The sequence below is a fragment of the Callorhinchus milii genome, unplaced genomic scaffold (assembly GCF_018977255.1).
Source record: "Callorhinchus milii isolate IMCB2004 unplaced genomic scaffold, IMCB_Cmil_1.0 Scaffold8, whole genome shotgun sequence".
Lineage (NCBI taxonomy): Eukaryota > Metazoa > Chordata > Chondrichthyes > Chimaeriformes > Callorhinchidae > Callorhinchus > Callorhinchus milii.
This window is the reverse complement of record NW_024704749.1, coordinates 993,038-1,019,373: the sequence shown is the minus strand read 5'-3', so window position 1 is coordinate 1,019,373 and position 26,336 is coordinate 993,038. Positions and strand designations below refer to the sequence as shown.

General features: G+C 47.4%; 1 protein-coding gene across 1 annotated transcript in view; it reads right to left on the bottom strand.

The window, feature by feature from the left end:
* si:ch211-225b11.4 (thyroid adenoma-associated protein homolog) overlaps positions 1-22,737 on the bottom strand; it is a 40,182-nt gene extending 17,445 nt beyond the window's left edge. Inside the window, exons 1-20 of the mRNA XM_042337338.1 lie at positions 22,625-22,737; positions 20,819-20,996; positions 19,991-20,077; positions 18,524-18,551; positions 17,583-17,731; positions 17,077-17,199; positions 15,154-15,274; positions 13,875-14,023; positions 12,298-12,376; positions 11,911-12,047; positions 11,272-11,469; positions 10,466-11,186; positions 9,303-9,455; positions 8,227-8,336; positions 6,328-6,488; positions 4,482-4,554; positions 4,257-4,428; positions 2,926-3,111; positions 1,891-2,027; positions 500-643 (exon numbers count right to left, since the gene is read on the bottom strand). Coding sequence (XP_042193272.1) covers positions 500-643; positions 1,891-2,027; positions 2,926-3,111; positions 4,257-4,428; positions 4,482-4,554; positions 6,328-6,488; positions 8,227-8,336; positions 9,303-9,455; positions 10,466-11,186; positions 11,272-11,469; positions 11,911-12,047; positions 12,298-12,376; positions 13,875-14,023; positions 15,154-15,274; positions 17,077-17,199; positions 17,583-17,731; positions 18,524-18,551; positions 19,991-20,077; positions 20,819-20,996; positions 22,625-22,737 — 3,219 coding nt within the window. The remainder of the gene's footprint in view (positions 1-499; positions 644-1,890; positions 2,028-2,925; positions 3,112-4,256; positions 4,429-4,481; positions 4,555-6,327; positions 6,489-8,226; positions 8,337-9,302; positions 9,456-10,465; positions 11,187-11,271; positions 11,470-11,910; positions 12,048-12,297; positions 12,377-13,874; positions 14,024-15,153; positions 15,275-17,076; positions 17,200-17,582; positions 17,732-18,523; positions 18,552-19,990; positions 20,078-20,818; positions 20,997-22,624) is intronic.
* Between the last annotated feature and the right edge of the window lie 3,599 nt (positions 22,738-26,336).

The following is a 26,336-nucleotide window of genomic DNA, read 5'->3' as shown; positions in this document are numbered from 1 at the left end:
GAAGACAGCGTTAAAGCAACACTATATCTGCTGTAACAGGAGTCCTGTAGCTCAGTGGTTAGAGCACTCACTTCGCAAGCGAGAGGACCTGGATTTGATTGCCGGGCAGAGCGAACGTTGGACAAGTTTCCCTACTCCGCACTCCTCTGTTTACATAGCAGTAAGTAGGAACCCGCTTATTAGTCGATTGATGGATTGCTTTCTGGGAGTAATAATCCCTTCATAATAAATTTAAAGAAATAATAATTTGGTCACTCAATCCACGGCTGTTTGTGGGACGCTGCTGTGCACAATTGGCTGCCGCGTTTCACCCACAAAATTAAGTCAATTCACTTTATAGTATATTCTGTGAAGCGCTTTGAGACGTCTCAAAGACACGATAATGTGCAATATCAAATGAAGGATTATTATTATTTTATGGTTCTGCCAGGCCTGACAGCAAAATGCCTGGTCCACATGAAGAGATGCTAAAGCCAGCGCTGTATCTGCTGTTACACACCCAATGTCGACACGTCAGCAGGATGTCCTTGAAAACACCAGCGATCCGCTCTGTCTGAGCCACACTGAGCAGAGAGCTGCCAGCTCCACAGACACCGAGGGAGAACACCTGCTCCACCAGGCATCCCAGCAACACCCCGACCTCCTACAGGAACACACACAAGCTTAACAACATAAGAATTTGCTAGGTACGAAGACCAAGCTCCATCCAGTTTGCCTTCCACCATCCTGGTAGTTGCTTGACATGTCGTGTCCCAAACTTTATTCTGTATCCCCAGATATTATTTTCTATCAGAAATCTACCTAATTTGTTCTTGAAACAAATGATATTTTCTGCTGGAAGCCGATTCGATAACAACTTTTAAGAGAAGCAGATAATTATTTGGAGGACAACTTTGCAGGGCTATGGAGAGAGACCGGGGGAGTGGGGTTGATCAGGGCTATGGGGAGAGAGTGGGGGAGTGGGGTTGATCAGGGCTATGGGGAGAGGGCGGGGGAGTGGGGTTGATCAGGGCTATGGGAAGAGAGCGGGGAGTGGGGTTGATCAGGGCTATGGGGAGAGGGCGGGGGAGTGGGGTTGATCAGGGCTATGGGGAGAGAGTGGGGTTGATCAGGGCTATGGGGAGAGCGCGGTGGAGTGGAATTGATTTGGAAACTCTTTTCAAAGAGCCAACAGACACGATGGGCTGAATGGCCTCCTTCTGTGCAATTCTATGATTATCTATTCCCTTCAGAATCTTAAAGACCGTAATATACACAATCGCCCCTCAACTTTCTCAAAGCACTTCACAGAGTACACTGTAGTGTAGTGACTGTGTCTTTTGTGCACTACTGTGTCCCACAGTCATGGACTGAGTCACCAAATTATTATTATTTTTTGGATGGTTTATTACCCCGTAAAAGCGATTGACCAATTGACTAACAAGCAAACAGTGTAGTGACTGTTCTTATAGGCAAATATGGCAGCCAGCAAGGTCCTCCACACAGGCATGAGGTAAATGGTCAATTATACAGGAAGATGATCGGCCGGCAAAATTGGAGAAATTCCTTCTTGTCTGTATAGATGGGATCCTTTAACATCCACCTGAGGAGCAAACTGAAGGGATCACTTTAATGTTTGTAATAGAATCACAGAATAGAAGGAGGCCATTCAGCCCATCATGCCTGTGCCAGCTCTTTGTAAGAGCCACCCAATCAGTCCCACTCCCCCGTTCTTTCCCCATATCCTTGCAAGTTTTTCCTCAAGTACCTGTCCAATTCCCTTTTGAAAGTTGTTATTGAATCTATTTGCACCAGCCTTTCAGCCATGAATTTATTGAGAATTAAACTGTTTAAATAAATCGATCTGCCCGACGAGTGCTCCTTCCCTCCCCTCCCCACACAGGTTGTTACCTTCAGGGAGACCCAGCAGCAGGTCAGGATCAACCCGTGGGCCTCAGACAGCAGCACCGACTCCTCCTCCACCCCCCTCCCCTCGGAGATCACTGCTCTGATGGCATTCCCCATGTCTGCAAGCGATGGAGCCGTAACTGCAAACACAGCACCAGCTCACTGATTCATTGGTCAATTTTATCCTCAGGTTACTCCTGTTGGTGGGGGGCGGGTGGGGGGAGAGAGCCTCTCACATGGTTGGTGGTGTGGTCTTCATACTGAGCTCAGTGTGTGACATGATGAGAGCACAGCCACTATCAATTGATTACTGGAACCCGAGATTTACGTCTGTTCACATCTGCATTTAAACCACTTAGGTTTGCTCAGACATCGCCCAGAGAGTGAGAGAGAGAGCCTTTCCCTCCCCTCCTCACCTTATAGGCTCGCAAATCACCAAATAAACTCAAGAGGATAATCCCCACCCCAGTGCCTTGGGACATCTTCCTGACGTGAAAGGCGCTACACAAATGTAATTTTCTTGTGGTTACGGTGGCAACCAGCAAGTCGCTGTTATTCTGTGGGTTAATGGAGAGCAATTCCATGGTTTGAGGACCGACTTTCCAGTAAGCAGCGTGTGTATGTGTGGAGGGACTCTCTCATAGGAACAGGACTAGGCCATTCAGCCCCTTGAGCCTGTTCCACCATTCTATTAGATCATGGCTGATCTGTACCTCAACTCCAATTACCCTCACTTGCCCCGTATCCCTTAATACCCTGACCTAACAAATAGCTATCCATTTCAGTCTTGGGCGGGCGGTGGGGGGTTGGGCTCAGTGCTGTGGGGTCTTGAAGCGGGAGGTGCTATACTGCAAACTCCATGCAGGGTATCTTTCAGAGTGCGTAACAATGGCGGAGCCTAACTCTGAGCCGGAAGGGGAGGAGTTGGTCGGAGAGGAAGGTTTTCAGGCGGAACTTGAAAAGGGGAAGAGACGGGGCAAGGCAGAGGGATTGAGGGAGACCGTTTATGACAGTGTATAAGACAGTGCTGGTTCTCACGTTGCTGATGTGGGCCTGAGTCTTGGTCTCCGTTCAGGACCCCGAGGAGGAAGTGGCTGAGGCTGTTGAGTGTACTAAACAGCTTCTCCAGGACCGCCCGCCAGCCCCCGGCCAGGGTCTCCTCCCCCAGGCAGCACAGGGTCTCTGGCACCTCAGTCAGGCACCTCCTCAATGACATGATCAAACCTGGAGACACAGTTTATCAGAGTGACTGTTCAATAACAACAAACTACATTTACACACTGCCTTTCACGTCAGGAGAATGTCCCAAGGTGCTGGACAGTCAGGGATCCAAGTACCTGAGTACCTGAGCTGGTGGTTGAGATCAGGAGGGGTGGAGGGTATAGGGGTAGGAAGATGATTGAAGGCACTGTCGAAGAGGACCACCCTGAAGGAGACAAGGGAGGGAGCAAGGCAGAGGGACTGTGGGATGGAGTTCCACAGAATGAAGAGGCTGAAGGCCTGCTTGCCAATGGTGGGGCAGGCGAGGCAAGGGATGTGAAGCAGGCTGGAGCCCGCTGAGCGGAGGGAGCGGGTAGGTTGGTAGGGGAAGGAGTGAGGCCATGGAGGGCTTTGAAGGTGAGGACCAGGATCTTGAACTGTATCCTGTGAGTGATGGGGAGCCAGTGGAGTTGGGCGAGGATGAGGGTGATAGGGTCGCAGAGCCTGGTGCAGGGGAGGACACGGGCTGCAGAGTTCTGGATGATCTGCAGCCTGTGCAGGGAGGAGTTGGGGAGGCCGACAAGCAGGAGTCTGCGTAATCCAGCCTGAAATTAATACAGACATGCAGGAAATAAAAAATAAAATGTCTGCCTGAGCCTAACGACACATACTTACTCAGTGACTTTCACATAGAAGGTACAGGATGACCAAAAAGTTGTGATATCATTACAATGTCTAATACATCTTAAAGAAATGCTATACATATTTGTTTTAGATAATAGGTAGATATCACAACTTTTGGGGTCACCCTGTTCCCAGAGCTCCATTGTGAGCTCTCTCACGGGTTTGGTGCTTGTAGCTGCCTGTATCAGGTTGGTGGGTCATTGCTCCTCCAGGTATCTAAAGACCAGACACCCAACATTTCACCGAGCTTTAGCCGAGATGAAGAGCATTTATGACACAGAGATAGCCGCTTTCTGTGCTAAATAATTCTATGTTCATCACAACGAATTCTGAAAAAATTCTTATGTTCGATCTTAACTGGTTTGTTTGCGTGGCTAGAGCAAAATATCTCGGGGGATGTGGGGTGGCTGCAGCAATGGTCAGCGATGAACATACTGTGACCCCGTTAGACGGTGGCCCTGTTGTAAGCCCCACCAGTGTCTCACCGTGCATGGGGTTGGTGCTCGCAGCCCGGAGCAGGTCTGCCCGAGCCACACTGTATTGCTTCTCCAACAGCTGATGCAGGAAGGACACAAAAGTCAAATGCCTTGACGATAGCCCCGCACGGGCATTCCCTTCAGCCTCCCCGCAGGGCCCCGCCTCCCTGCAGGGCTCCGCCTCCCCGCAGGGCCCGCCTCCCCGCAGGGCCCCGCCTCCCCGCAGGGCCCCGCCTCCCCGCAGGGCCCCGCCTCCCCGCACTGTCCGGCTGCCAAGCACTGAAGGGTGGAGTCTACATCTTTTAATCTGGATAAAAGAGGCAAACAAAGAGAAGATAGTGAGGAACTCTGATGCCCCAAATTTCCCCTCATTGTAACATAGAAACGTGCAACATTCTGTAGCAGCAACTTGCATTTATATAGCGCCCCTTCATGCAGGGTAGTGTCCTCGAACGTTTGAACTTAAAATCTTTAATTCAGTTTTAATTTGGAATCGGCTCTTTTAAAGAACTATTTAAGCGGAAAAATAACTTTTTCCAGATTTTACACAATCCTGAATTGCAGTGGTATTACTGGCCAAGACCAGGCAGAATTCCAGGCAAGTGCCCTGATGACACACAGTGTTTGTGGTAAACTGCTATCATGCACATTTTTGTTGCTTAACTTACCACTTGTCCCCAAGCAGATGTAACTCATCTCATTTCCATGACCATGGGTCAAAAACACTTTTTAAACAGGCTGCTCCACGTCCCCCGACCCACCCGCCCCACCATTGGTGGGAGAGCCTTCAGCCACTCTGCCTCCAACCTCTGGAATTCCATTCCCCAATCACTCCGCCTCACCCCCTCCTCAGCCTCCTTCAAGTCCCACCTCAAGACCCTTCTCTTCGACTGTAGCTCAGTGGTTAGAGCACTCGCTTTTCAAGTGAGAAACCTGAGTTCAATTCCAGGCAGGGAAATCTTGGGCAAGTTTCCTTACTCCACACAGAGCCTAATAATAATCCCTCCAAAAAATAATAATAAGTTGGTCATTTTTAATCAACAATTGTTTGTGGGACGCTGCTGTGCACAATTGGCTGCTGCATTTCACCCACAAATATACAGTCAATTCACTTTACAGTCTATTCTGTGAAGCGCTTTGAGACATCGAGAAGATGTGAAAAGTGCTATATCAAATGCAAGAATTATTATTATTATTATACTATCTCTGACAAATCATTCCATATTCTAGTCATCGTCTTGGGGGAACATATTCTTCCTAACTTCTCTTTTCATACTCCTAGTTATAACGAGTGCCAATAAAATATTGCGTAATTATTTGCCAAAATTTGCAGAGAAATTTTATAAGTTGCAGAGGGTTGATTGGTGCTATTGAGATATACATTTTGCTGCTAACTTATATTTTTTCCCCTTTAGTGATAAAACTAAACATGAAGAAATAACACATCATAGATTAGCGGAAAATTCTTTAACAAAAACAGAACACCTGTCAAAAGGTGCAAAAGTGTAGTTTCAACACTTTGCAGAGAAACCAAAATATTCAAAATCTAATTTTCACAGAAATAAATAAAGTCTCATTTTAACATAATTATATTTTAACATAAGAAGAATCTTCCATTGTCTTGTGTCAGGCTTCATCTGTTGTCTTTCAATAGACAGGAAATAACCTTCCTACATCAGCAATGCTCACAGGAGGAGGCCACTCTTTGAAAGAGCTTCCCAATCAGTCCCACTCCTCCATTGTTTGCCCATATCTTTGCAAATTTTTCCTTTTCAACTACCTATCCAATTCTCTTTTGAAAGCTTTTATTAATTCTCCTCATCTCCCCTCTGGTTGTTTTGCCAATTATCTTGAATCTACCAACTCAACTGCCAGTGGAAACAATTTCTCCCTATCTACTCTATCGAATCCCCTCGTAATTTTGAATATCTGAGTCTCCCCTTAACCTTCTCTGCTCCAAGGAGAACAATCCCAGCTTCTCTAGTTTCTCCACATAACTCCAGTCCCTCATTCCTGGTAAATCTCATCCTGTAGCTCGTGCTTGCTTTACCGACTGAGAGCTGCTCAGTGCCTTACTTACCTCTGCAGAGCTACTGTCACCATCAAAGCTCCGGCCTCGGTCACTTGGACCCTTGGGCAACTCGCCATCTTCAGAGCTCGTTGCAACAGTGCTGTGCCCAGCGGCTCCGGAAGGCTCTTTGGGAAATATCTAACCAGCAGCTCGGCAGCGAGCTCCCTGATCTGCAGGAGGAGAAGCTGGTGAGAGTGTGGATGCTCACGTTTTGCCAACAAAATACACAGTCATTGCACTTTGCAGTATATTCTGTGAAGCGCTTTGAGACGTCTCGAAGATGTGATCGGGCGCTATATCAAATGCAAGGATTATTATTATGATGAGCACAAGGGTTTAGGAATGAGAGGCCACAAGGCAGGGAGCCTACTTACACTGGTAAATGTACAGCAGCATCAAAGGTACTGGCTGGTGTGAGTTGAGACACACACAGACATCCAAGTGTCCATCTCTCATAAACATTGCAAAGTTTTTGTTCTTTGCAGGGAGGGTTATTAGAAAGTGGGATGCCTGACCAAACCAAACCTGTAGCCATAATAGTATAATAGCTTTTAAAAAATATTTTTTTTTCAAAATTGAAAAATAAAACTACAAAAGATTATAGTTTTCATTTCTCCTCCTTCCAGTAGAGGTGCGATTGATATCACTAGCAGAGCCACTGCTGTTGTGTGTTACTCCGTAGCTCAAGAGTTGAGAGCAGCTAACAAACCCAGGAGATAATCCCAGGACACATCAACATCAACTCACATTTATATAGTCCCCTTCACGTGGGGTAACGTCCCGGAGCGCTTGACAGTGGCAGAATCTGACCCCGAGCCAGGGGGAGAGGGAGGAGGGAGGTGACCATTAGCACGATCAAAAAGGAAGGTCTTTAGGTGGGATTTGTGCCATCTGCGCTGTGACTCGCTTGGCCTTCCCCCAACTTCGCAACATAGAATCATAGAATCGTACAGCACAAAAAGAGGCTATTCGGTCCATTGAGTCTGTGCGGCTCTTTGAATAGAGCAATTAATGTCAATCCCACTCCCAGCCCTCTCCCCATAACCTGCAAACCCGTCCTCCTCAAATACTCGTCCACCGGGTTTGTAAAAGTTGTTATTGAATCGGCCTAACATCGCCCGGCTCCGCCACTGTTTCACACCGCAGACCACCGAAACCCTCATACACACTTTCATTACATCCAGGCCTGACTATGCAAACTCATTGCTTGTCGGCCCCCAACTCCTCCCTCCACAGGCTGCAGATCACCCAGAACTCTTCAGCCCGTGTCCTCTCCCACACCAGGCTCTGTGACCCTATCACCATCATCCTCGCCCGACTCCACTGGCTTCCCATCACACAGAGGATACAGTTCAAGATCCTGGTCCTCACCTTGAAAGCCCTCTACGGTCTTGCTCCCCCCGAACTCTGCAACCTCCTAACCTCCTATCAACCTGCTCGTTCCCTCCTCTCAATGGGTGCCGGACTGCTTCACGTCCGCCGCTTCTCTCGCCCCAGTATTGGTGTGCCGGCCTTCTGCCACTCTGCCGCCATCTTCTGGAACTCCATCCCACAGTCTCTCCATCTCACCCTCTCCCTCGCCTCCTTCAAGACCCATCTCAAGACTCTCCTCTTTGACTGTGCTTTTGATCTCCCCGTTTCCCCTCGACCCTCCCCCACCACGACCCCCAGCTCGGGTCCGAAATTCTGTCTGTCCAGCGCCTTGGGATGTCCTCCCGATGTGAAAGGTGCTTTACAAATGTAATTTTGTTGTTATTGTTGTTGATTTGAAGGTGGGGAGGGAGGGGGCAAGGCGGAGTGATTGAGGGAGAGAGTTCCAGAGTTTTGGCGCGTAGTCGCTGAAGGCACGGCCACTGATGGTGGAGCGGAGGGCACGAGGGACAAATAGGAGACCGGACGAACATTTACCTCATTAGTTCCGTCCACCAAGCAGTTCAGCAGCACCAGGAGGGTGGACTTGGAGAAGAAATCCCAGGAGCCTTGCTGTCTCGCCCAGGTAACCAATTCACTCGTGTGTTCTGTTACATCAGAAAAAGCACATCTTACAGTTGAACCCAAAACAAAAGGTAAAATACTGCAGAGGCTGGAAATCTGAAATAAAAAACAGAAGTGGCTGGGAACACTCTGCAGGTCAGGCAGCAGCTACGGAGAGAGGAAAGTGAGTTAACTTTTGGTCATCGACCTAAGACGTTAACTCACTTTCCTCTCTCCATAGATGCTGCCTGACCTGTTCTCAGCGCCTTCGGTTTTTATTTGAGAGATGAACCCACTTGTTTAACTAGTATTCCATGTTCACTCTCACTGAATATCAATTACTTATAGCCATAACAAATACAATTGTACAAATGACTGCAGGACACTTCACAGCTGAACATGGGCTCACCATACACTGGGTGGTGATCCACAGCACAGCAACCTACAATACCTACAATGACTAAGTGGTCACTTTTCTTGTGGTCAGACCAGATTCTGAAAGCAGGTGAAGCTCTTCCACTTGCAGGGAGGGTGTGGGGGAGAAAGCTAAGTCTGCTTGTAGCTGAGATGGCTCAGGTGAAATGTTAGGCAACGGAATTACGAACTTGAACCAATCCTCTGTCTAAACATTCTGAGACACTACCCTGAATGCTATATTTATGAGAGTCATTGTTGATCTCAGGGTTCTGGTAGATCACTTTTCCAAGGGTAATAATCCCTTCAAAAAAAATAACAATTTGGTAACTAAATCCACAACATGTTTGTGGGACACTGCTGGGTGCAATTGGCTGCTCGTTTCACCCATAAAATACAGTCAATTCACTTTATAGTATATTCTATTTGATATAGTGCCTTATCAAGTCTTCAAGATGTCTCAAAGTGCTTCACAAAATTTCCTTTAAAGTGAATGGCTGTATATTTTGTGGGCGAAACACGGGGACCAATTGCGCACACAGAGGCGCTATATCAAATACAAGGATTATTATTATTACATTCCCAATAGTACTCACCAGGTGGCTGCCCCTTTCTCCTCTCCGGTGACCAGCTGTCTGTACAAGTCTCTAACAAGGTTGACAGCAGAAGCAGGGCTGTCCTCTTCCGCTGGTAATTCAGGCCTGGGAGGAGTGAGGTGACGCTCAGCTCCAACAACCACTGAATAAAATCTGGACAGGACAAGAGCACGTGAGCAGAGAGCAGACTACGACTCCTAGCCTTGCCCCTGAGTATAAGGTGAAAGGCACAACAAACTGGAACTCATCAGCCTCTAACCTCTCACACTTTAACAGATATTAAAATCAGAGAAACAAATCCGTTCAGACTAGCACGACAACTGGTCTCAGCACGGGAGAGGGGGGAATCAGACAGGGTTCCCACCACTGAACACCTGGTGGAGAGTAAAAAATAAAGGCAAAATACTACAGACGCTGGAAATCCGAAATAAAAATAGAATTTGCTGGTAATACACAGCAAGTCAGGCAACATCTATGGAGAGGAAAGTGACCAAAGGTCATCGACCTGAAACGTTAACTCACTTTCCTCTCCCCATAGATGCTGCCTGACCTTCTAAGTGTTCCCAGAGACTTCTGTTTTTATTCCTGGTGGAGAGTGTTTCGTTTGGATGTTAAGAAATGACAGGATTGGGTTCAGCTGTGATCCTCCTGTATGGTAAGCAGGCCTGCGATCACCTACTCGCCTAACAGAGGTTCATGTCCGAATGTTAAAACCACCACTGGGCAAATCAGACCACACCAGGACATCAGGGAACATAACCAACATATTCCAAATGAGCTGGTTTGGTTAAAGTAAAAGTGAGCCACTGACAGACTATTTTCTCTTAGCTCATTGGTTGCAGCCAAGAACATGTCACTTCAACCCCAATATACTGAGTAGCTTCATCAATGTAGATTAGGGAGGGGGATGGGGTGCCAGACCTGGTGAGTTGACTATAGAATAGTATTGGTGTTGTTCAGGAACAGACTAGAAGATTAAACCCTCCCATTTGAGGAGGAAAGATCTTTGTTGGAAATGAGGACAATTTATTTGATTACAACTACACAGTCACTACACTAGATTGCATTCCCTGTGAAATGCTTGGAGATGGTTCAACATTGCAGGTGCTTTATCAAATGCAAGGAATATTACAATTGATGCTGAACGATACAATTCAACTTACCGACCCCTTGAGAAAGAATGGATTGTGCTTCAGTCACAGCTTCAGTTCCCCTCCTCTTGCTCCAACTGCTTTTCCCCTGCGAGCGGAGGCAGAGCAGGCAACTGTCTCGGATCCTCATCAGAGCCTTCTTAATGTTGGTCTGGAGCAGTTGGCGGAAAGACGAGGAATCACAGTTCAGGTTGAGGGGCAGGAATTCCCGCAGCAGGTTCAGCTCAGTCTCACTCATTGCCTGGTTGGTTTTGGGGCTGGAGCATAGAACACCCAGAGCGTCGAGGCGGACATTCTCCTCCAGGCAGTGGAGCGAGCCCCTAATCTTGCTCAGGGTCGCCTGATCCAGACACAGGAAGCCGGATGTCAGGCGCTGGGTGCTCAGCAGGGTGGTCCAGGCCCTCTGGTGCCCGTAGTCTCCACTGTCAAGTGCTCCAGACAATACATCAAAACAACATGGGAAGATCCTCAGCGTCCACACTAAAAGGTAGTTGGCTGCGTTCTGCTGAATTAGCGAGACTTCAGAGGTTAAGGCCTCCGTCAGCGTGACTAGCCAGCACTGGGCACAAAGCTCAGCCAGTTCTAGTTCGGTGAGGTCTCTGTGCTTTAACGTCCATTCCCGTCGCTGCTCCTGAAGTATGGTTTTGTAAAGCTCGGTGGCTGCCGGAGAGAGGTTGTTGGTTGAGAGGCACTTCAACAGATGTTTAGGCAACTCCTCATAACTGTCCAAAACCTGCGGCAAAACCTCAGTTAGAAAAAAAAACATCATTAACTAAATCTTTCATCTCACACGTCCAAAGTCAGACACATATCTGTACCTTTTTGGCTCCGATGAAGGAGACCAGGGAAGAGAGTAGGAGGTATTTTGCCTTCGCCTGCCACGGGAGTGCTCTGACCCTCTGCAGTAACGTGGAGTAAAGAGGCCGCTCGGGATGCTGGAAGTGGACGCACTCCATTCTGTAAATCTCCAACAAGAGGCGGAATGAGCAGTGAACAAACTCCAGCACACCCTCTACCTGCCGGGATCACACACCGCACAGAGAGTTAGAGGCAGGAAATTAATGAGTGACAACATTTACTGAACACGCTAACACACAAGAGCTACTAATGTACTGAACGACAAACTGTCTGTCAAAGCTGAGTGTTTAACTCACAAGCTCAGAGGAAGTACTCTTTATTCTGAGCTGCAGTGAACAGAATTTGAAGTTGAATTAAGCACCCATTCTTACAGCAGGTTGGCAATGCAGAGAAACGGTTCTAGAATAACAACTCAAATGCAATGATTATTATTATTTACCATACAGTGAACTGCAGATCCCAAAAACCAGCAATGTCCAAAAGGGCCTGTGAGTGACCACGTCACCTGCAGATGAAAGGTCAACACTGGCTAGCGGCTGCTGATCTCCTTTTACAGTGTTTCCCCCCCAGCCAGACAGACACAACAAGGGTAAACGTACCGGGCTCTCCACATTGTCCCATAGCAGCTGGATCAGGTTTGCTTGGATGGCAGAACAATCGGCCATTAATCTCCGATCAGTCAGCTTCCAGATCTCTTCCAAATTCTCTTTCACACACTTTAACCAGAGAGACAGAACTGAAAATGAACACAAGCAAGATGCCATTAGTCTTCACATCTCACTGTCCGCAGTAACATAAAAACATTCAACTGATGTCAGGCAGGCCCAGTTGGCAGGACTCTTGCTGAATACCTCACCAGGTAGTGCAAGTCACAGAAACATGGTGGGGGGCATTCTTTAATTTTATTGTTCTGGTCATATTTGTGTAATTGCATAAAACAGAGCACACCTGTCATCTTAGAGCTACAACATAAGTGGAGAGGTTACCTTCCAGCATGCAGCAAACAGTGGTGTTCTTTTCTTCACAAGAGATATTTGCGAAAAGCACATCAAGCAAAACACAGCCCTGAAATTAACAAAAAAACACCTCACTGACAAAATGACTCCTGTAAAATACACTGTCACTACACCTTACAATACAGTAAACTCCGGATAACTTGTCACCACAAGGGAAAAGGGCTCAGCCATGAGTTATCCTGAGTGGTGAGATAGGCATAGGTGCTCCCAGGCCACAAGGGGGCAATGTGACCTTTGCAGGCACTGGGCAGAGGTTGGGTGTGGATGCTGACTCGCAGAGGCATCTGGTCTATTGGAGGCCCTCCTGCCTTATCTTGTTACAGACTTCCAATAGACCAGAGGCTTCTGCGATTCATCTGAGCAAGCGCCAATCTCTAGCGAGTACCTGCAACAGACACAGGACAGGAGGGTTGTGGTGGGATGCCATGTTGTAGGGAGAGTTATCCCATCAATTTACATTGTAAACAATGGCAAGAATTTCTACGATTAATTAATACAATGAATACGAGGGATACCAGCAAAAAGTAATGCCTCCTATTCATTTTTGTGAAGAATAAATAGTAAGTGGTACAGTAATTCAAAAGATATATAAGATACTTTTATATATCCCGCCCGTGTTGTGAAAGTTTTGTTTACTTTGAACTAGATGGAGGCACCTGAGGGATCTCGCGCTGGCAACAGTTGAGAATATCCAGAAAGTTGATGAACTGATCCGCAAAGATCGAGGCGTCACTCAGCGTGTGAGAGTGAGTCACGGTGTCGGACATCCTGCCATTGAGATAGTTATTGGTAACCACAGTTACTCTACAGCTGCTGCTCAGTGAGTTCCACGAATGTTAACCGTGTTTCACAAGGAAACCAGAAAGACCATTTGCACACCATTTTACCGTAACGATATACTGGCACTGGCTCCACATTGGCCAAGTGTGTAGGTAGTGTTGGTGGTTTTGTGGAAAAAAATAACAGCACTGGGGTATTTAAAAAAAAGCTTACTTTGTGTCTGTGTTTTAATTTCGTAAGTTAACAAATAAAATAGAAAGGAGGCATAACTTTTGATGTGTCCCTCGTAGAAATGCCAGGACAGACGCTACAGTTTACAAGCCAGGAGCTTGCTCGTGCCGCCTTTGCTGGCCTCAGCCAGGGTTACATGGGAGACTAACTTTGCTCTGGCCTTCCCAAGGTTAGGAACGGTAAAAACAGCCAGGGTTCCTGCTCCTTCTCTTTCTACAGTCCCCCCTACAGTTTGTGTGCATGTGGCAGCCGGGTGAGGGTGGGTCAGCTATCGGTGAAGTTCCAAACCCTACTATTTGTCAGACTCCGCCACTGTTAAGCGCTCCGGGACCCTATCCTGCACGAAGGGCGCTATATAAATGCAAGTTGTTGTTGTATTTAAACAATTTCGCCACCAGCTTCTTATCACCCACAAAATATACAGTCAATTCACTTTACAGTGTATCCTGTGAAGAGTTTTGAGACAGCCCAACGACGTGATAAGGCGCTATATCAAACGCAAGAATTATTATTTTTTATTATTATTACTGTCTTACCCCATTCTTACATGCTGCTAGCCGACACACCAGGATCTCCTTCCTAAGGCAGGTAACAAGGCCTCGACTCAGCACCAGTCTCTCTGCATCATCAGTCTTCAGCACCGGCAGTGACACCTTCAGCTCCCCCAAGACAAATTCTTGCTCCTCTACAATACAGACAACACAGGCATCTTACACACATTCCCCATCACACCAGTCCTTGCCAGGCTCCACCGCCTGGCACCGGCCTCCTGTTTGTCCCTCATCCCCTCCGCTCCACCTTTGGTAGCCGTGCCTTCAGCCACTACGCCCCGAAACTCTAGAACTCTCTCCCTCAATCTGGCTGCCTTGCCCCCTACCTCCCTCCCCACTTTCAAATCATGCCTAAAGACCTTCCTTTTTGATCATGCTTATGGTCACCTCCCCACTCCGTCTCGCCTTGGCTCGTTGTCAGACTCCAACACTGTTAAGAGTGCTATATAAATGCATTGATGTGGTTGTGGCAAAACACAGGTCATTTTTATTTTTCTTGACAGCTTTTTCTGGATGGACTTTCTGATGAGCTTCTATCCTTTATTGTAATTGAGGTTAAATGATAAAAAAAAGATGACCAGGATAGGTGACCTCTTCCCATGTAATAATTCCCAGTAATTATAACTGGAATAAACCTTGAAATTGTGCCTGGTTAACTATGTTCTGTTTGTTTGACAATAATAATAACGATACTTGCATTTGATATAGCACCTTATCACGTTGTGAGAGGCAAGAGAAGGAGCATTGATGTATTTAAGGAAATATAAAAATTACAAATCATAGAATATTACAGCACAGAAGGAAGCCATTCGGCCCATCGTGCCTGGGTTGGCTCTTTGGAAGAGCCACCCAATCAAACCCACTCCCCTCCTCTTTCCCCATATCCTTGCAAATGCTTCCTATCCAATTCCCTTTGGAAAGTTGTTATTGAATCTGTTTCCACCCTTTCAGGCCGTGCATTCCAGACCGTAACAACTCTCTGTGTAAAAAAAATTCTCCTCGTCTACCCTCTGATTCGTTTGCCAATTATCTTGAATCTATGTCCCCTGGTTGCCAACCCACCTGCCAGAGGAAACAGTTTCTCCTTATTTACTCTATCAAAACCGCTCATAATTTTGAACACCTCTATTAAACCTCCCCTTAACCTACTCTGCTCTAAGGAAAACAACGCCAGCTTCTCCAGTCTCTCCACATATAAAGTCCCTATAAAATAAAAAATAAACCATTTTGTACTGAAACTAAAAGTTAGAAATGCCTGACCGACCTTTATACCCCAGGTGTAGCAGTGAGTGGGCTGTTGCTGCTCCCCTCTCTGGGTCAGAGACTGTGTTAATCAGCATCACTAGAGCTGTGCCGGCCAGCAGCCTGCAGTCTCTGCTCAATATCTGAAGCAAACAGAAATATCACTTGTTAGATTATTCCCTGCTCCCAAACCTACATCCCCAAGAGTTAGGTCTCTCATTCTCCCCTAAAAATGGTCTCAGCCACTATATTCCCACAGACAAAAAGTCTGGAAGGTTAAAGGGTGAGAGATTATTGAAAGACCATTGTTTCACTGGCTTTCGCCGAACTGAGCAATTTCAAGACCCTCACACTCGTTTTCAAATCCCTTCATGCCTTGGCACCTCCCTACCTCTCTGATCTGCTAACACCCCACAACCCACTATCCGCTGCCTCCGCTCGACTGGCTCCAGCCTCCTGTATGTCCCTTGTGCCCTCCATTCCATCATTGGGGGCCGCGCTTTCAGCCACTACGCCCTGAAACTCTGGAACACTCTTCCTCTATCTTGCTCCTTCCTTCCCCATCTTCAGGTTGCGCCTGAAGACCTTCTTCGACTGTGCCTACAGTCACATCACCCTCCCCCCCGCCCCCCCCCGGCTCGGCGCCATGCTCTGCCACTGTCGAGGGCTCTGGGATGCTACCTGGTGTGAGGGGCACTATTTAAATGCAAGTTGTTGTTACAAAGATGCTTTCTCACTGAGGGTGAACAAGAGTCGTTTGGTTGCTGAAATGCTGTGGAGGGCACTGAGATGTTCCCCGGCGTGAGGGGCAATTTATAAACATTGATGTTGATCACCAAGTGAACCAGAATTGAATGGTTTCTTGACGTTTATAGAACAGGGCAAAATGGGCGATGAAAATGCTTATCTGAGGGACAGAGAGTGTGACAGTGATGGTGAGGTCTCCAGGGATACCCTAGAGAGCTCCCTCATTGTTCCACGGAGAACTTGCTGCTAAAACCACATTTTATATTTTTCTGTTATTTTCATTCCTGTAGCTCAGTGGTTAGAGCACTCGCTTTGCAAGCGAGAGACCTGAGTTCAATTCCAGGCAGAGGGCGAAACCTTGGGCAAGTTTCCTTACTCCACACAGAGCCTAATAATAATAATCCCTCCAAAAACCCAAAACAATAATAAATTGGTCATTTTCAATCTACGACTGTTTGTGGGACATTGCTGTGCGCAATTGGCTGCCGCGTTTGCCCACAAATATACAGTCAATTCACTTTACAGTGTGTTCTGTGAAGCGCTTTGGGACGTCCTCCCGACGTGAAAAGCACTATATCAAATGCAAGGATTATTATTATTATTCCTTTTTGTCTATAATATATCTAATCTACTCGTTATGGTTTTGGCTGCAGGGTTAACAGGAGTGAGTGGGATGACTCCCTGCCCCCTGTGACTGGTCTGACCTTCCAAATCCTCCTGATGAGCCAGGATGGCTGTGCTGTCATCAGCAGTGTCCTGGAATACTGGGGACCCACCTGGCTCAGGAACTGGACCAGAGACCGCCGTAGAAAAGACACTTTGGAAGGAAAGAGGTGACTGAGGACTTTCAATATAGTTGAAACCATAGAAATCTAAGATACAAACTCATGACCCTCCCTTCCCCCCCAATGACCTGCTGGTCAGAGTGAGGAAGAGACCGTCTGACGTGGAGAGAATGAGGGGGCAGTGAGCAGTTTATCCAGTTGATGAACTCTCCCATGGCCATCATATCTTCACCCAAGAGCCAACCATCAAGAATCTACGTTTATTTGGCAGCGAGATACAAATGCAGAGTCAATGGTTCTGACCAGGCAAGTCCCTCAGAGAGACAGGGTTCCAAACCCACCACCAATCCTGACCCTGATATAACTGGGATAAACCAACCTCTGTGAGGCAGGTAATCACGGCAATCACTCACCCTTCCCGCGATGACCCGCAAGAGATTTCCCAGAATCCTCTGCAGGTGCAGTGTTCCCTGTTGACCCCCCCACACCATGGGTTCAATCTCCTCGGGCATATTCCTGAAGATCTGGAGGCACAGCTGTAAGGCAGGGAACAATATAAGCAGCATGTCGCAGTGGATCAAAAATGTCCACTGATAAAGCCATATTCATAATAATCATATTTTTTTGCATTTGATATACAATAATAATCCTTGCATTTGATGTAGCGCCTTATTGTGTCTTCGGGACGTCTCAAAGCGTTTCACAGAATATACTGTAAAGTGATTTGACTGTATACTTTGTGGGCAAAACGCGGCAGCCAATTGACAGCTGTGGATTGAGTGACCAAATTATTACTTTTTTTTAAGATAACTAGTTGAAAGATCAATAATATTCATAGCTATGGGGGAAGCAGACTCTGCAGGGAAGGTCATGGGCCTGACTTAGGTTTATTAATAAAAACAGTGATGGGGTGTCTCACCTTCATGGCCAGGTAGCACCAGTCTTTGTTGTACTGGCTCTCACATTCCACCATGTCACTCAACGTGTCAGCCACTTTGTTTAACAGCAGGTCCAAATTGTCCCTCCAGATCTGCCGGCCAAGGCTGCTCTCATCCACAAAGCCACACACTGCAAAGAGAGTCAATGCACCAGTATTACTATATTTTACTGCACCCTGGCTCTTTGCCCCGCTGTTGCCATCCTCATGGTTAATAATTCAAGATAATTGGCAAATGTGGAGTCCTGTAGCTCAGTGGTTAGAGCACTCACTTTGCAAGTGAGAGACCTGAGTTCAATTCCAGGCAGAGGGCGAAACCTTGGGCAAGTTTCCTTACTCCACACAGAGCCTAATAATAATCCCTCCAAAAAACCAAAAACAATAATTAAATTGGTCATTTTCAATCTACGACTGTTTGTGGGACATTGCTGTGCGCAATTGGCTGCCGCGTTCGCCCACAAATATACAGTCAATTCACTTTACAGTGTGTTCTGTGAAGCGCTTTGGGACGTCCTCCTGACGTGAAAAGTGCGATATCAAATGCAAGGATTATTATTATTATTATTATTAAAAGAACCAGAGGGGAGATGAGATAAGATGAGGAGAATTTTTGTTACACAGAGAGTCGTTACAGTCTGGAATGCACTGCCTGAAAGGTGGTGGAAACAGATTTAATAACAACTTAAAAAATGTAAGTGGACAGGTACTTGAAGAGGTAAAACTTGCAGGGATATGGGGAAAGTGCTGATTGTGTGCTCTTCCAAAGAGCGGCACAGGCACAATGGGCCGAATGCCTCCTTCTGTGCTGTAACATTCTATGATTCTATAAATACACTGGGAGCAAACTGCCACTGAACAGAAGCAGCTGATGGCATCAGGCTCCGGGCAGGAGAGAATGTGACAGGTAATTGAGAGTCACGCACCTATCTGGAGGTCCTTCTGAGACAGGATCTGAAAGATAACGCAAGGGCATGTGATGAGAAGCTCAGTACATATCAACCCATTTCATAGATTTCCAGACACCTGTACAACTGGCCAAAAAACAGGAAGGAGCAGGGACTGTGGAACTGCCTTCGGCAGATGAGCTAGTTATTCTCAATGAGTTAAACAGCCTCCTTGAACTCTATAAATTCTGTGATTCAATATTGAAGTGCAACCATGAAACCAGAGATTTCACAATCTCAGGCTGTGATAGATATCTGTGAGGGTCAGACTCCCAAGTGGTTGTTCTTAATGTGCGAGCGAAACTGTGTCAGTAAGTGTTCAAGACTGTGAGTGTTTGCAACAACTTTACATTTAAAGTACATAGCTCAGTGGTTAGAGCACTCGCCTCGCAAGCGAGAGACTTGGGTTCAATTCCCGGCAGGGCGAAACCTTGGGCAAGTTTCTTTACTCCACACACCTGATAATAAACCCTCAAGAAAAAAACAAGAACAAATCCACGACTGTTTGTGGGACGCTGCTGTACACAATTGGCTGCCGTGTTTCGCCCATAAACATAGTCAATACACTTTACAGTATATTCTGTGAAGTGCTTTGAGACGTCTAGAAGACATGAAAAGCGCTATATCAAATGCAAGGATTATTATTATTATTTAGTGTTGGAGGGTGTCAGGAGGGTGTCCTAAGGTGCTGGACAATCTAAGGTTTGCTGGGGTGGGGCCTGAGGGGACTAGAGAGTAAAGGTGACCAAAGGCATTGTCAAAGACGAAGACGAAGATCTTGACGCAGGCCTGGAAGGAGGCGAGGGAATGGGCAAGTCAAAGGGACTCCAGGATGGTTCCAAAGAGTGGGAACTGATCAGCTGAAATCCCGCCTGCTGATGGTGGGGCTGGGGACGTGAAGCAGGCTAGCGCCTACTAAGCACAGTGAGTAGCTGGGTTTGTAGTGGCTGAGGTAGGGTTGGCCAAGACCATGGAGGAATTTAAATGTTATAGGACAAAGGTTTTGAACTTAATCCGCTGGGGTATGGGGAGGCAAGTGGAGTTGGCCGAGGATGAGGTTGACAAGCTCATGGAACCCAGACGTGTCAGTAGATGTTTAAACTGTGAGTGTTAACATTGTCACACAGCTGAGTCGATCTTATCATGCATCGCTGGCAAAGCACACTGCACTGAGCGTAGACAAGGGATCAAACCTGAGTCCCTCTCTGTCTGGATGGTTCAGGGACAGTGTATTTACCCAGTGAGCCAGTGGAGTGGGTGGACAGGACAGGTGTCCCTGTGCTCCACTTAGACAGTTAATTTGTGATAATCACTAAAGAGCAAAGAGAGTAAATAAGGTTTCAAACCAACAAAAGGGACCCTCCCCCTCCCTTCCATCGCTGAGCAGCAGTGTGTGGCTGCAGGTCTGTAAAAGAATAGTAACACTGTGAACAGCACAACACTAACTCTCTTCGGCTGCACCATTTCAATCAGATTTTTTTGCATCTTCTCCTTTACCAACGAGCCCTTGACCTCTGCGAGCTGCAAAATAATCTGCAAAAAAAGACACTGATCAGCGACTTGTGATGTACTCGATCCTTGTCCTCACTGTTTATAATCTCTCCATGGCCTTGCTCCCGCCCTGTCTCTGTGACCTCCTGCAACTCCACTGCCCAGGCTGCTCCCACTGTACAACAGCCTGTCCCATGTGTCCCGCCCAACCAGCCTCCACCATCAGTGGGTGAGTGATCCTGCCCCCACCCCCGGCCCCTCTCTGAAACGCCATCCCACAATGCCCTCCAACTTACCCTCTCCCTCCCACGTTTAAACAACAACCTGCACTTATAAACCACCCTCCAAGCAGGGTAGTGTCTCAGAGTGCTTAACAGTGGTGGAGGCTGACTCCGAGTCAGGGGGAGTGGCAGAAGGTGACCGTAAGTACGGTCGAAAAGGATTTCAGGCAGAACTTGATAAAGGGGAGAAAGGGCAAGGCGGAGGGATTGAGGGAGAGTGTTCCAGAGTTTTGGAGCACAGTGGCTGAAAGTGGAACTTCCAATGGTGGAACGGAATGTAAAATTGTTGTTGTAAAGTTACAAGAAAGTGGGAATCTTTGCTTGGCCCAGAGGCTTTGGGGCATGAGGCAGACTGGCTCCTTAGTGGAGACAAAAATATGTGAGCTTCTCCCATGACAAAGGGACAGATGAATTACACAATAATCTTTTAGGCTTCATCATCATACCCCCTTCACACACACAAACATACACACATATCCTCTGTACCCAACAACTCCAGTACCTGTTCAAAGCACCGAAAGGTGCTGAGGTGAGTGACGCTCTCTGTGTGAAGAAGGAGCACATAGCAAATCAGAGGAGCTAACTCCTCATCCGTCCTTTCCCACAATTCCTCACGTAATCCCTTCACAAGCTGCAGCGCCTCATCCAAGCTCTTCCCTTTGCATCGCTTCCCAGTATTCCTGGAAACAGATCCCAAAACAAATTACAACACTGAAGTTTGCGAATTACACAAAACACTGAGGGGAAGATGGGAATAATATCTCTGGTTCCAGAAAAGCTTACAAGTGAGTTGTATCAGACAGTTGGCAACAACCACCAATTGGGGCAAAGGCACCACAGCACCTCTGGAGGAACACAGTGATACTACAACAACAACAATAACTTGGATTTATATAGCGCCCTCCATGCCGGACGGCGTCTTAGAGCGCTTGACAGTTTCGGATCCCGGGACCGAGCCAGGGGGAGGGGGAGGAGCCAGGGGGAAGGTGACCGAATGCGCGGTCGAAAAGAAAGGTCTTCAGCAGAGACCTGAAAATGGGAAGGGAGGGAGTGAGACGAAGGGAGTGAGGAAGGCAGTTCCAGAGCCTTGGGGCATAGTGGCTGAAGGCACGGTCGCTGATGGTGGGTGGAGGACTCGGGGGACGAGGAGGAGGCCAGACCCGGAGGAACGAAGGCAACGGGTACTGTTTTGAGGAGAGAGGAGAGGTCGGGGGTGCAGAGGAGTGGAGGGACTTGAATACAAGGGTGAGGATCTTGAAGTCGATCCTCTCTGGGACAGGAGCCAGTGCAGTCTGGCCAGGACTGGGGGGATCGGGGAGCGGAGTTTGGTGCGGGTGAGAATGTGGGCGAAAGAGTTCTGAATGAGTTGGATTTTATGGATGGTAGTGGATGGGAGTACGTTTTTAGGTTTAGTGTAAACTTAAGGTAATGTGTGGTGCAATGATTTTGAAAGCTCCTTAAAATGAGCTCAGAAAAACTCAAGATGGTCTATGCAGCGGCAATAGGTTAGGCCAATAATATCTGATTCTCACCTTTGGGTGTTGGGACCAGTGATGTGATGCACATGTTTTGAATCATTTCAGCACAGGCAAGAATCTCCCCCCATTACAGTCTATGTACCATTTAGGGCACAGGAGGGACAGGAAAATCAACTGAATGTCTCAGTTTAACGTCTGACCCAAAGACCAGCACCTCCGACAATGCAGACCCCCCGCGCCCCACACACAGAGCACTGGAGTGTCTGCCTACATGATGTGAGTTCAATGTCCCCTCGTGGGGCTTGAACCCACAACTTCAAACTTGGGAGGTAGAGCGCCGCCGCCTGACACCTTGATATCGTGATGGTCCTTAACGGGACGTCGCGGAGCTTCCCGCCGCCTGTCTGGCGACCCCCGTTTCTGGCTTTTCCTGGTTCCTTCTCTTAAATAAAGGAGTGACGCTCGTCGAGGGAGTCCTGGAGCTCAGTGGTTACAGCCCTGGCGAGGCCCTGGGTTCGGTCCCCGGGCAGGGCGGGGCGGGGCGGGGGCAAGTCTCCTGACTGCGCGGGGGCGCGTGCGCCTGGTTACCGGGACCTGGCGTTGGGGGAGTTGACGGGTGACGTTTCCGGGGATAACAATATCCCTTCGAAAAGAAATGACGATGCGGTCACTTCGATCCGCGGCAGTTTGTGGGGCGGACGCTGCTGTGGGCCATTGGCTGCCACAAAGCACACAGTCACTACACTTCACAGTGTGTCCTGTGAAGCGCTTTGAGGCGCCTCAATGGCGTGAGGAGGCGCTGTGCTTGTTGTTGTTGTTGTTGCTGTTACCTGCGGACCTCTCGCAGCTGCTGTGTGAGGCGGCTGAGGTGCTGCCCGGGGCCCGGGCCCGGGCCCTCTCTCCCGCTGTGGGTGTGGAGGGGTTCGCGCTGCTCCCGCGCCATCTCCACCTCCAGCAGCAACCGGGCCCCCGAGCAGCGCCACCTGCAGGCGGGAGGGCCTCAGCGCTCGCGCTGCCGCAGCCAATGTTCCCGCCCGATTGGGCGGTTTTTGTTGTTGTTGTTGTTGCTCTCTCTGCATTATAAACAGCAGCAGTGAGGTTACAGGTGTGTGGCGCCTCTCACGTCGGGAGGACGTCCGTTTTCATTTTAGACCCTTTTCATTTCATGAAATGGAAACCATGGCCGATGTCATGGTCGAAGAGGAGGGTTTTGAGGCGGGACTTGAAGGAGGCTGAGGAGGGGGTGAGGCGGAGTGATTGGGGATGGAGTTCCAGAGGTTGGGGGCAGAGTGGCTGAAGGCTCTCCCGCCAATGGTGGGGCGGGTGGGTCGGGGATGTGGAGCAGCCGGAGCGGCTGAGGGGAGGGAGCGGGCGGGTTGGTAGGGGGTTAGGAGGTCACAGAGGTGGGGTGGGGTGAGGCCATTGAGGGCTTTGTAGGTGAGGACCTGAAGGATAGAGAGTCAATGGAGTCGGGCGAGAGTGGGGGAGATGGGGTCACGGAGTTTGGTGCGGGAGAGGACATGGGCTGCAGAGTTAGTTCTGGATTATCTGCAGCTGTGGAGGGAGGAGTTGGCCTCAGTCTCTGTTCACATTCAACTGTAGGAAATTTGCCCTCATCCAGGACTTGATGTCCCACAGGCAGTCTGTCAGGACAGCAGTGGTCCTGGAGTTGAGGGTGGAGGCAGAAAGATAGAGTTGGGTGTCATAAAACGGCTTTAATAATAAATTTACAGAATACTTTTGTAAGTACCGATGGTGTAGTGGATGGAGCTATAATAATAATCCTTTCAAGACATCTCAAAGCACTTCATGGAATAAACTAAAGTGAATTGACTGTATATTTTGTTGGTGAAACGCGGCAGCCAATTGCGCTCAGCAGCGTCTGTCCCACAAACAGTCGTGGATTAAAGTGACCAAATTATTATTTATTTTTGAAGAGATAATTACCCTCTGGAAAAGGATCTGCCAATCAACCAACGACCGGGTTCCTACTAACTGCTGGTAAACAGAGGTGTGTAGAGTAAGGAAACTTGCCCAACGTTTTGCCCTGACCCGGGAATCAAACCCAAGTCCTCTTGCTTGCGAGGCAAGTGCTCTAACCCTTGAGTTACTCGTCTTCTAGCTTAATGTCTGATCCGAAGGACGGCACCTCTAATATTGCACGCCCATTGTCAGTTTAGTCGGTACAGTGGGATATCCAAAATCAGAGTCATTAATAGATAAGAAATGGAAATAATTGATCAATACAATCCTGTCTTGAGATACCATTTTTATACCTGGGGTCTCAGCACAGTAGCCAGGCACTATGAGATATTTAAGACATCTTGAACTATTGTTTACTATTGAACCACTGAGCACTCAGGCAGGACAATTGTATATCTAACGGAGGAGAGGATTATGGCTTCTGCCTTCACAGGGAAGATTATATTCCATTCAATCATAATTACATTTCTCCTACTTCAGCAATGTTTAGTACTTTTAATTAAAAACGTAAAAAATAAATGTTTCCAATATTATAAGTGAAACAACAGAAAAGGTTAATATTGTACAATCTCCATTATTCTGCCAGGCACTTTTATCTCTTAGACGAACCCTTAACACCGAACTGCTATGGACCATGGCAAGTCTGCCCTGCTTTCCCCAGCTCAGTATTTAGTTAACTGTGTTACGTATGTATTAACTTGACTTTGCTTAACACCATTAGGGAGGGATGTGAATGTTTCACCAAAAAGCACTCAGAACTGGTGTTATTTTGTGTCACCGATGGCATATAGATGATGGGCTTTCAGCTATTCTGGCCCCGCTTTCTGGAATTCCATCTCAGGATCCCTCCCTCCCTCCTTTCGTTCAAGGCAAGTTTCTACACATACCACTTTGACTGCGGTTTTGGTCATCTTTCCCCTCCCCTTCTTCGGCTTCTAACCCCAGTTCAGGTGCCAATAAGTATTTGAAAGTACATTGTGATGTCCTCTTGATGTTCAAGCTGCTATATAACTGTAAATTGTATAAGGTACTGTCCAGGCTTTAGAGGCAGTGTAGAGTAAAGGAACGAGGATGATCCACAGTGTCAGAGGAGTGGGCTATGGACAAACAGACAAGCAAGGCTCTTCAGTCCTGAGAGAAAACAACTCAGAGTAGATTGTATAATGGTGTAGAAAATGTAATAATACCTTAGGATGTATCAAGAGAGTAGAACAAGAAGACACAGGCAATGCCAGGACACTGGGAAGTTTTTCTTTGTTTAGAGGGTAATTAATGACTGGAACAGGTTGGCAGGAAATGTGGTTGAGGCACAGACACTGAACTCATTTGAAAAACAGTTCAATGCTGTGATGGTGATTCCCAAATGGTGAAAAATGGGTTTGATTCCCAGCAGGGTGAAACCTTGGGCAAATTTCCTTACTCCACATGCCTAATAATAATCCCTCAAGAAAAAAAATAATAAATTGGTCACTTCAATCCACGTCTGTTTGTGGGACATTGCTGTGTGCAATTGGCTGCTGCGTTTCACCCACAAATATACAGTCAATTCACTTTACAGTCTATTCTGTGAAAAGCATTATATCAAATGCAAGGATTATTATTATTGTGTTCTGGAGGGATGAGATCAGATGGGCTGAAGGGCCTTCTTCATCCAAACTAATCTTGCAATCTTGTGATGTGAGGCAGGATTTGCAGGAATCTATTGGCAACAGGAAAAGGTGGACAAGAACAGTGGGGTCAAGACTAGCAACTGCAAGTAGCAAATAGTGACTTATTCCTGTAATTGGAGTGTGTCATCCTGATCTGTGGGAACTTGGCTCTGGGAGTAGATCACATCAAAGAACCATAGAGTCCTGTGGAGTCCTGTAGCTCAGTGGTTAGAGCACTCGCTTTGCAAGTGAGAGACCTGAGTTCAATTCCAGGCAGAGGGCGAAACCTCGGGCAAGTTTCCTTACTCCACACAGAGCTTAATAATAATCCCTCCAAAACCAAAAACAATAATAAATTGGTCATTTTCAATCTACGACTGTTTGTGGGACATTGCTGTGCGCAATTGGCTGCCGCGTTCGCCCACAAATATACAGTCAATTCACTTTACAGTGTGTTCTGTGAAGCGCTTTGGACGTCCTCCCGACGTGAAAAGCGCTATATCAAATGCAAGGATTATTATTATTATTATAGAAACTTTTGGCACAGAAGGTGGCCATTCAGCCCATCATGTCTATGCTGGCTCTTTTAAGAGCAATAAATGTTGTTTGTTTCAAGAACAAGTAGGATAGATTTCTGCTAGAAAATAATATCTGGGGAAACAGTATATAGTTTGTGACACGACATGTCAAGCGACTGTCAGGATGGTGGAAGGGGAACTAGATGGACCTTAGTCTTCTTTCCCTGAGCAAATTTGTATGTTCAAATGTTCAACGCTTTCAATCCCATTTACCCGCCCTCTCCCCGTACCTGTGTCGCTGACTCCTTTGTAGACATTTATCTGGTTCTGTTTTGAAAAGCAAATACAGATTCTGCCTCAACCATCACCCCCGGCAAGGCATTCCATATCCT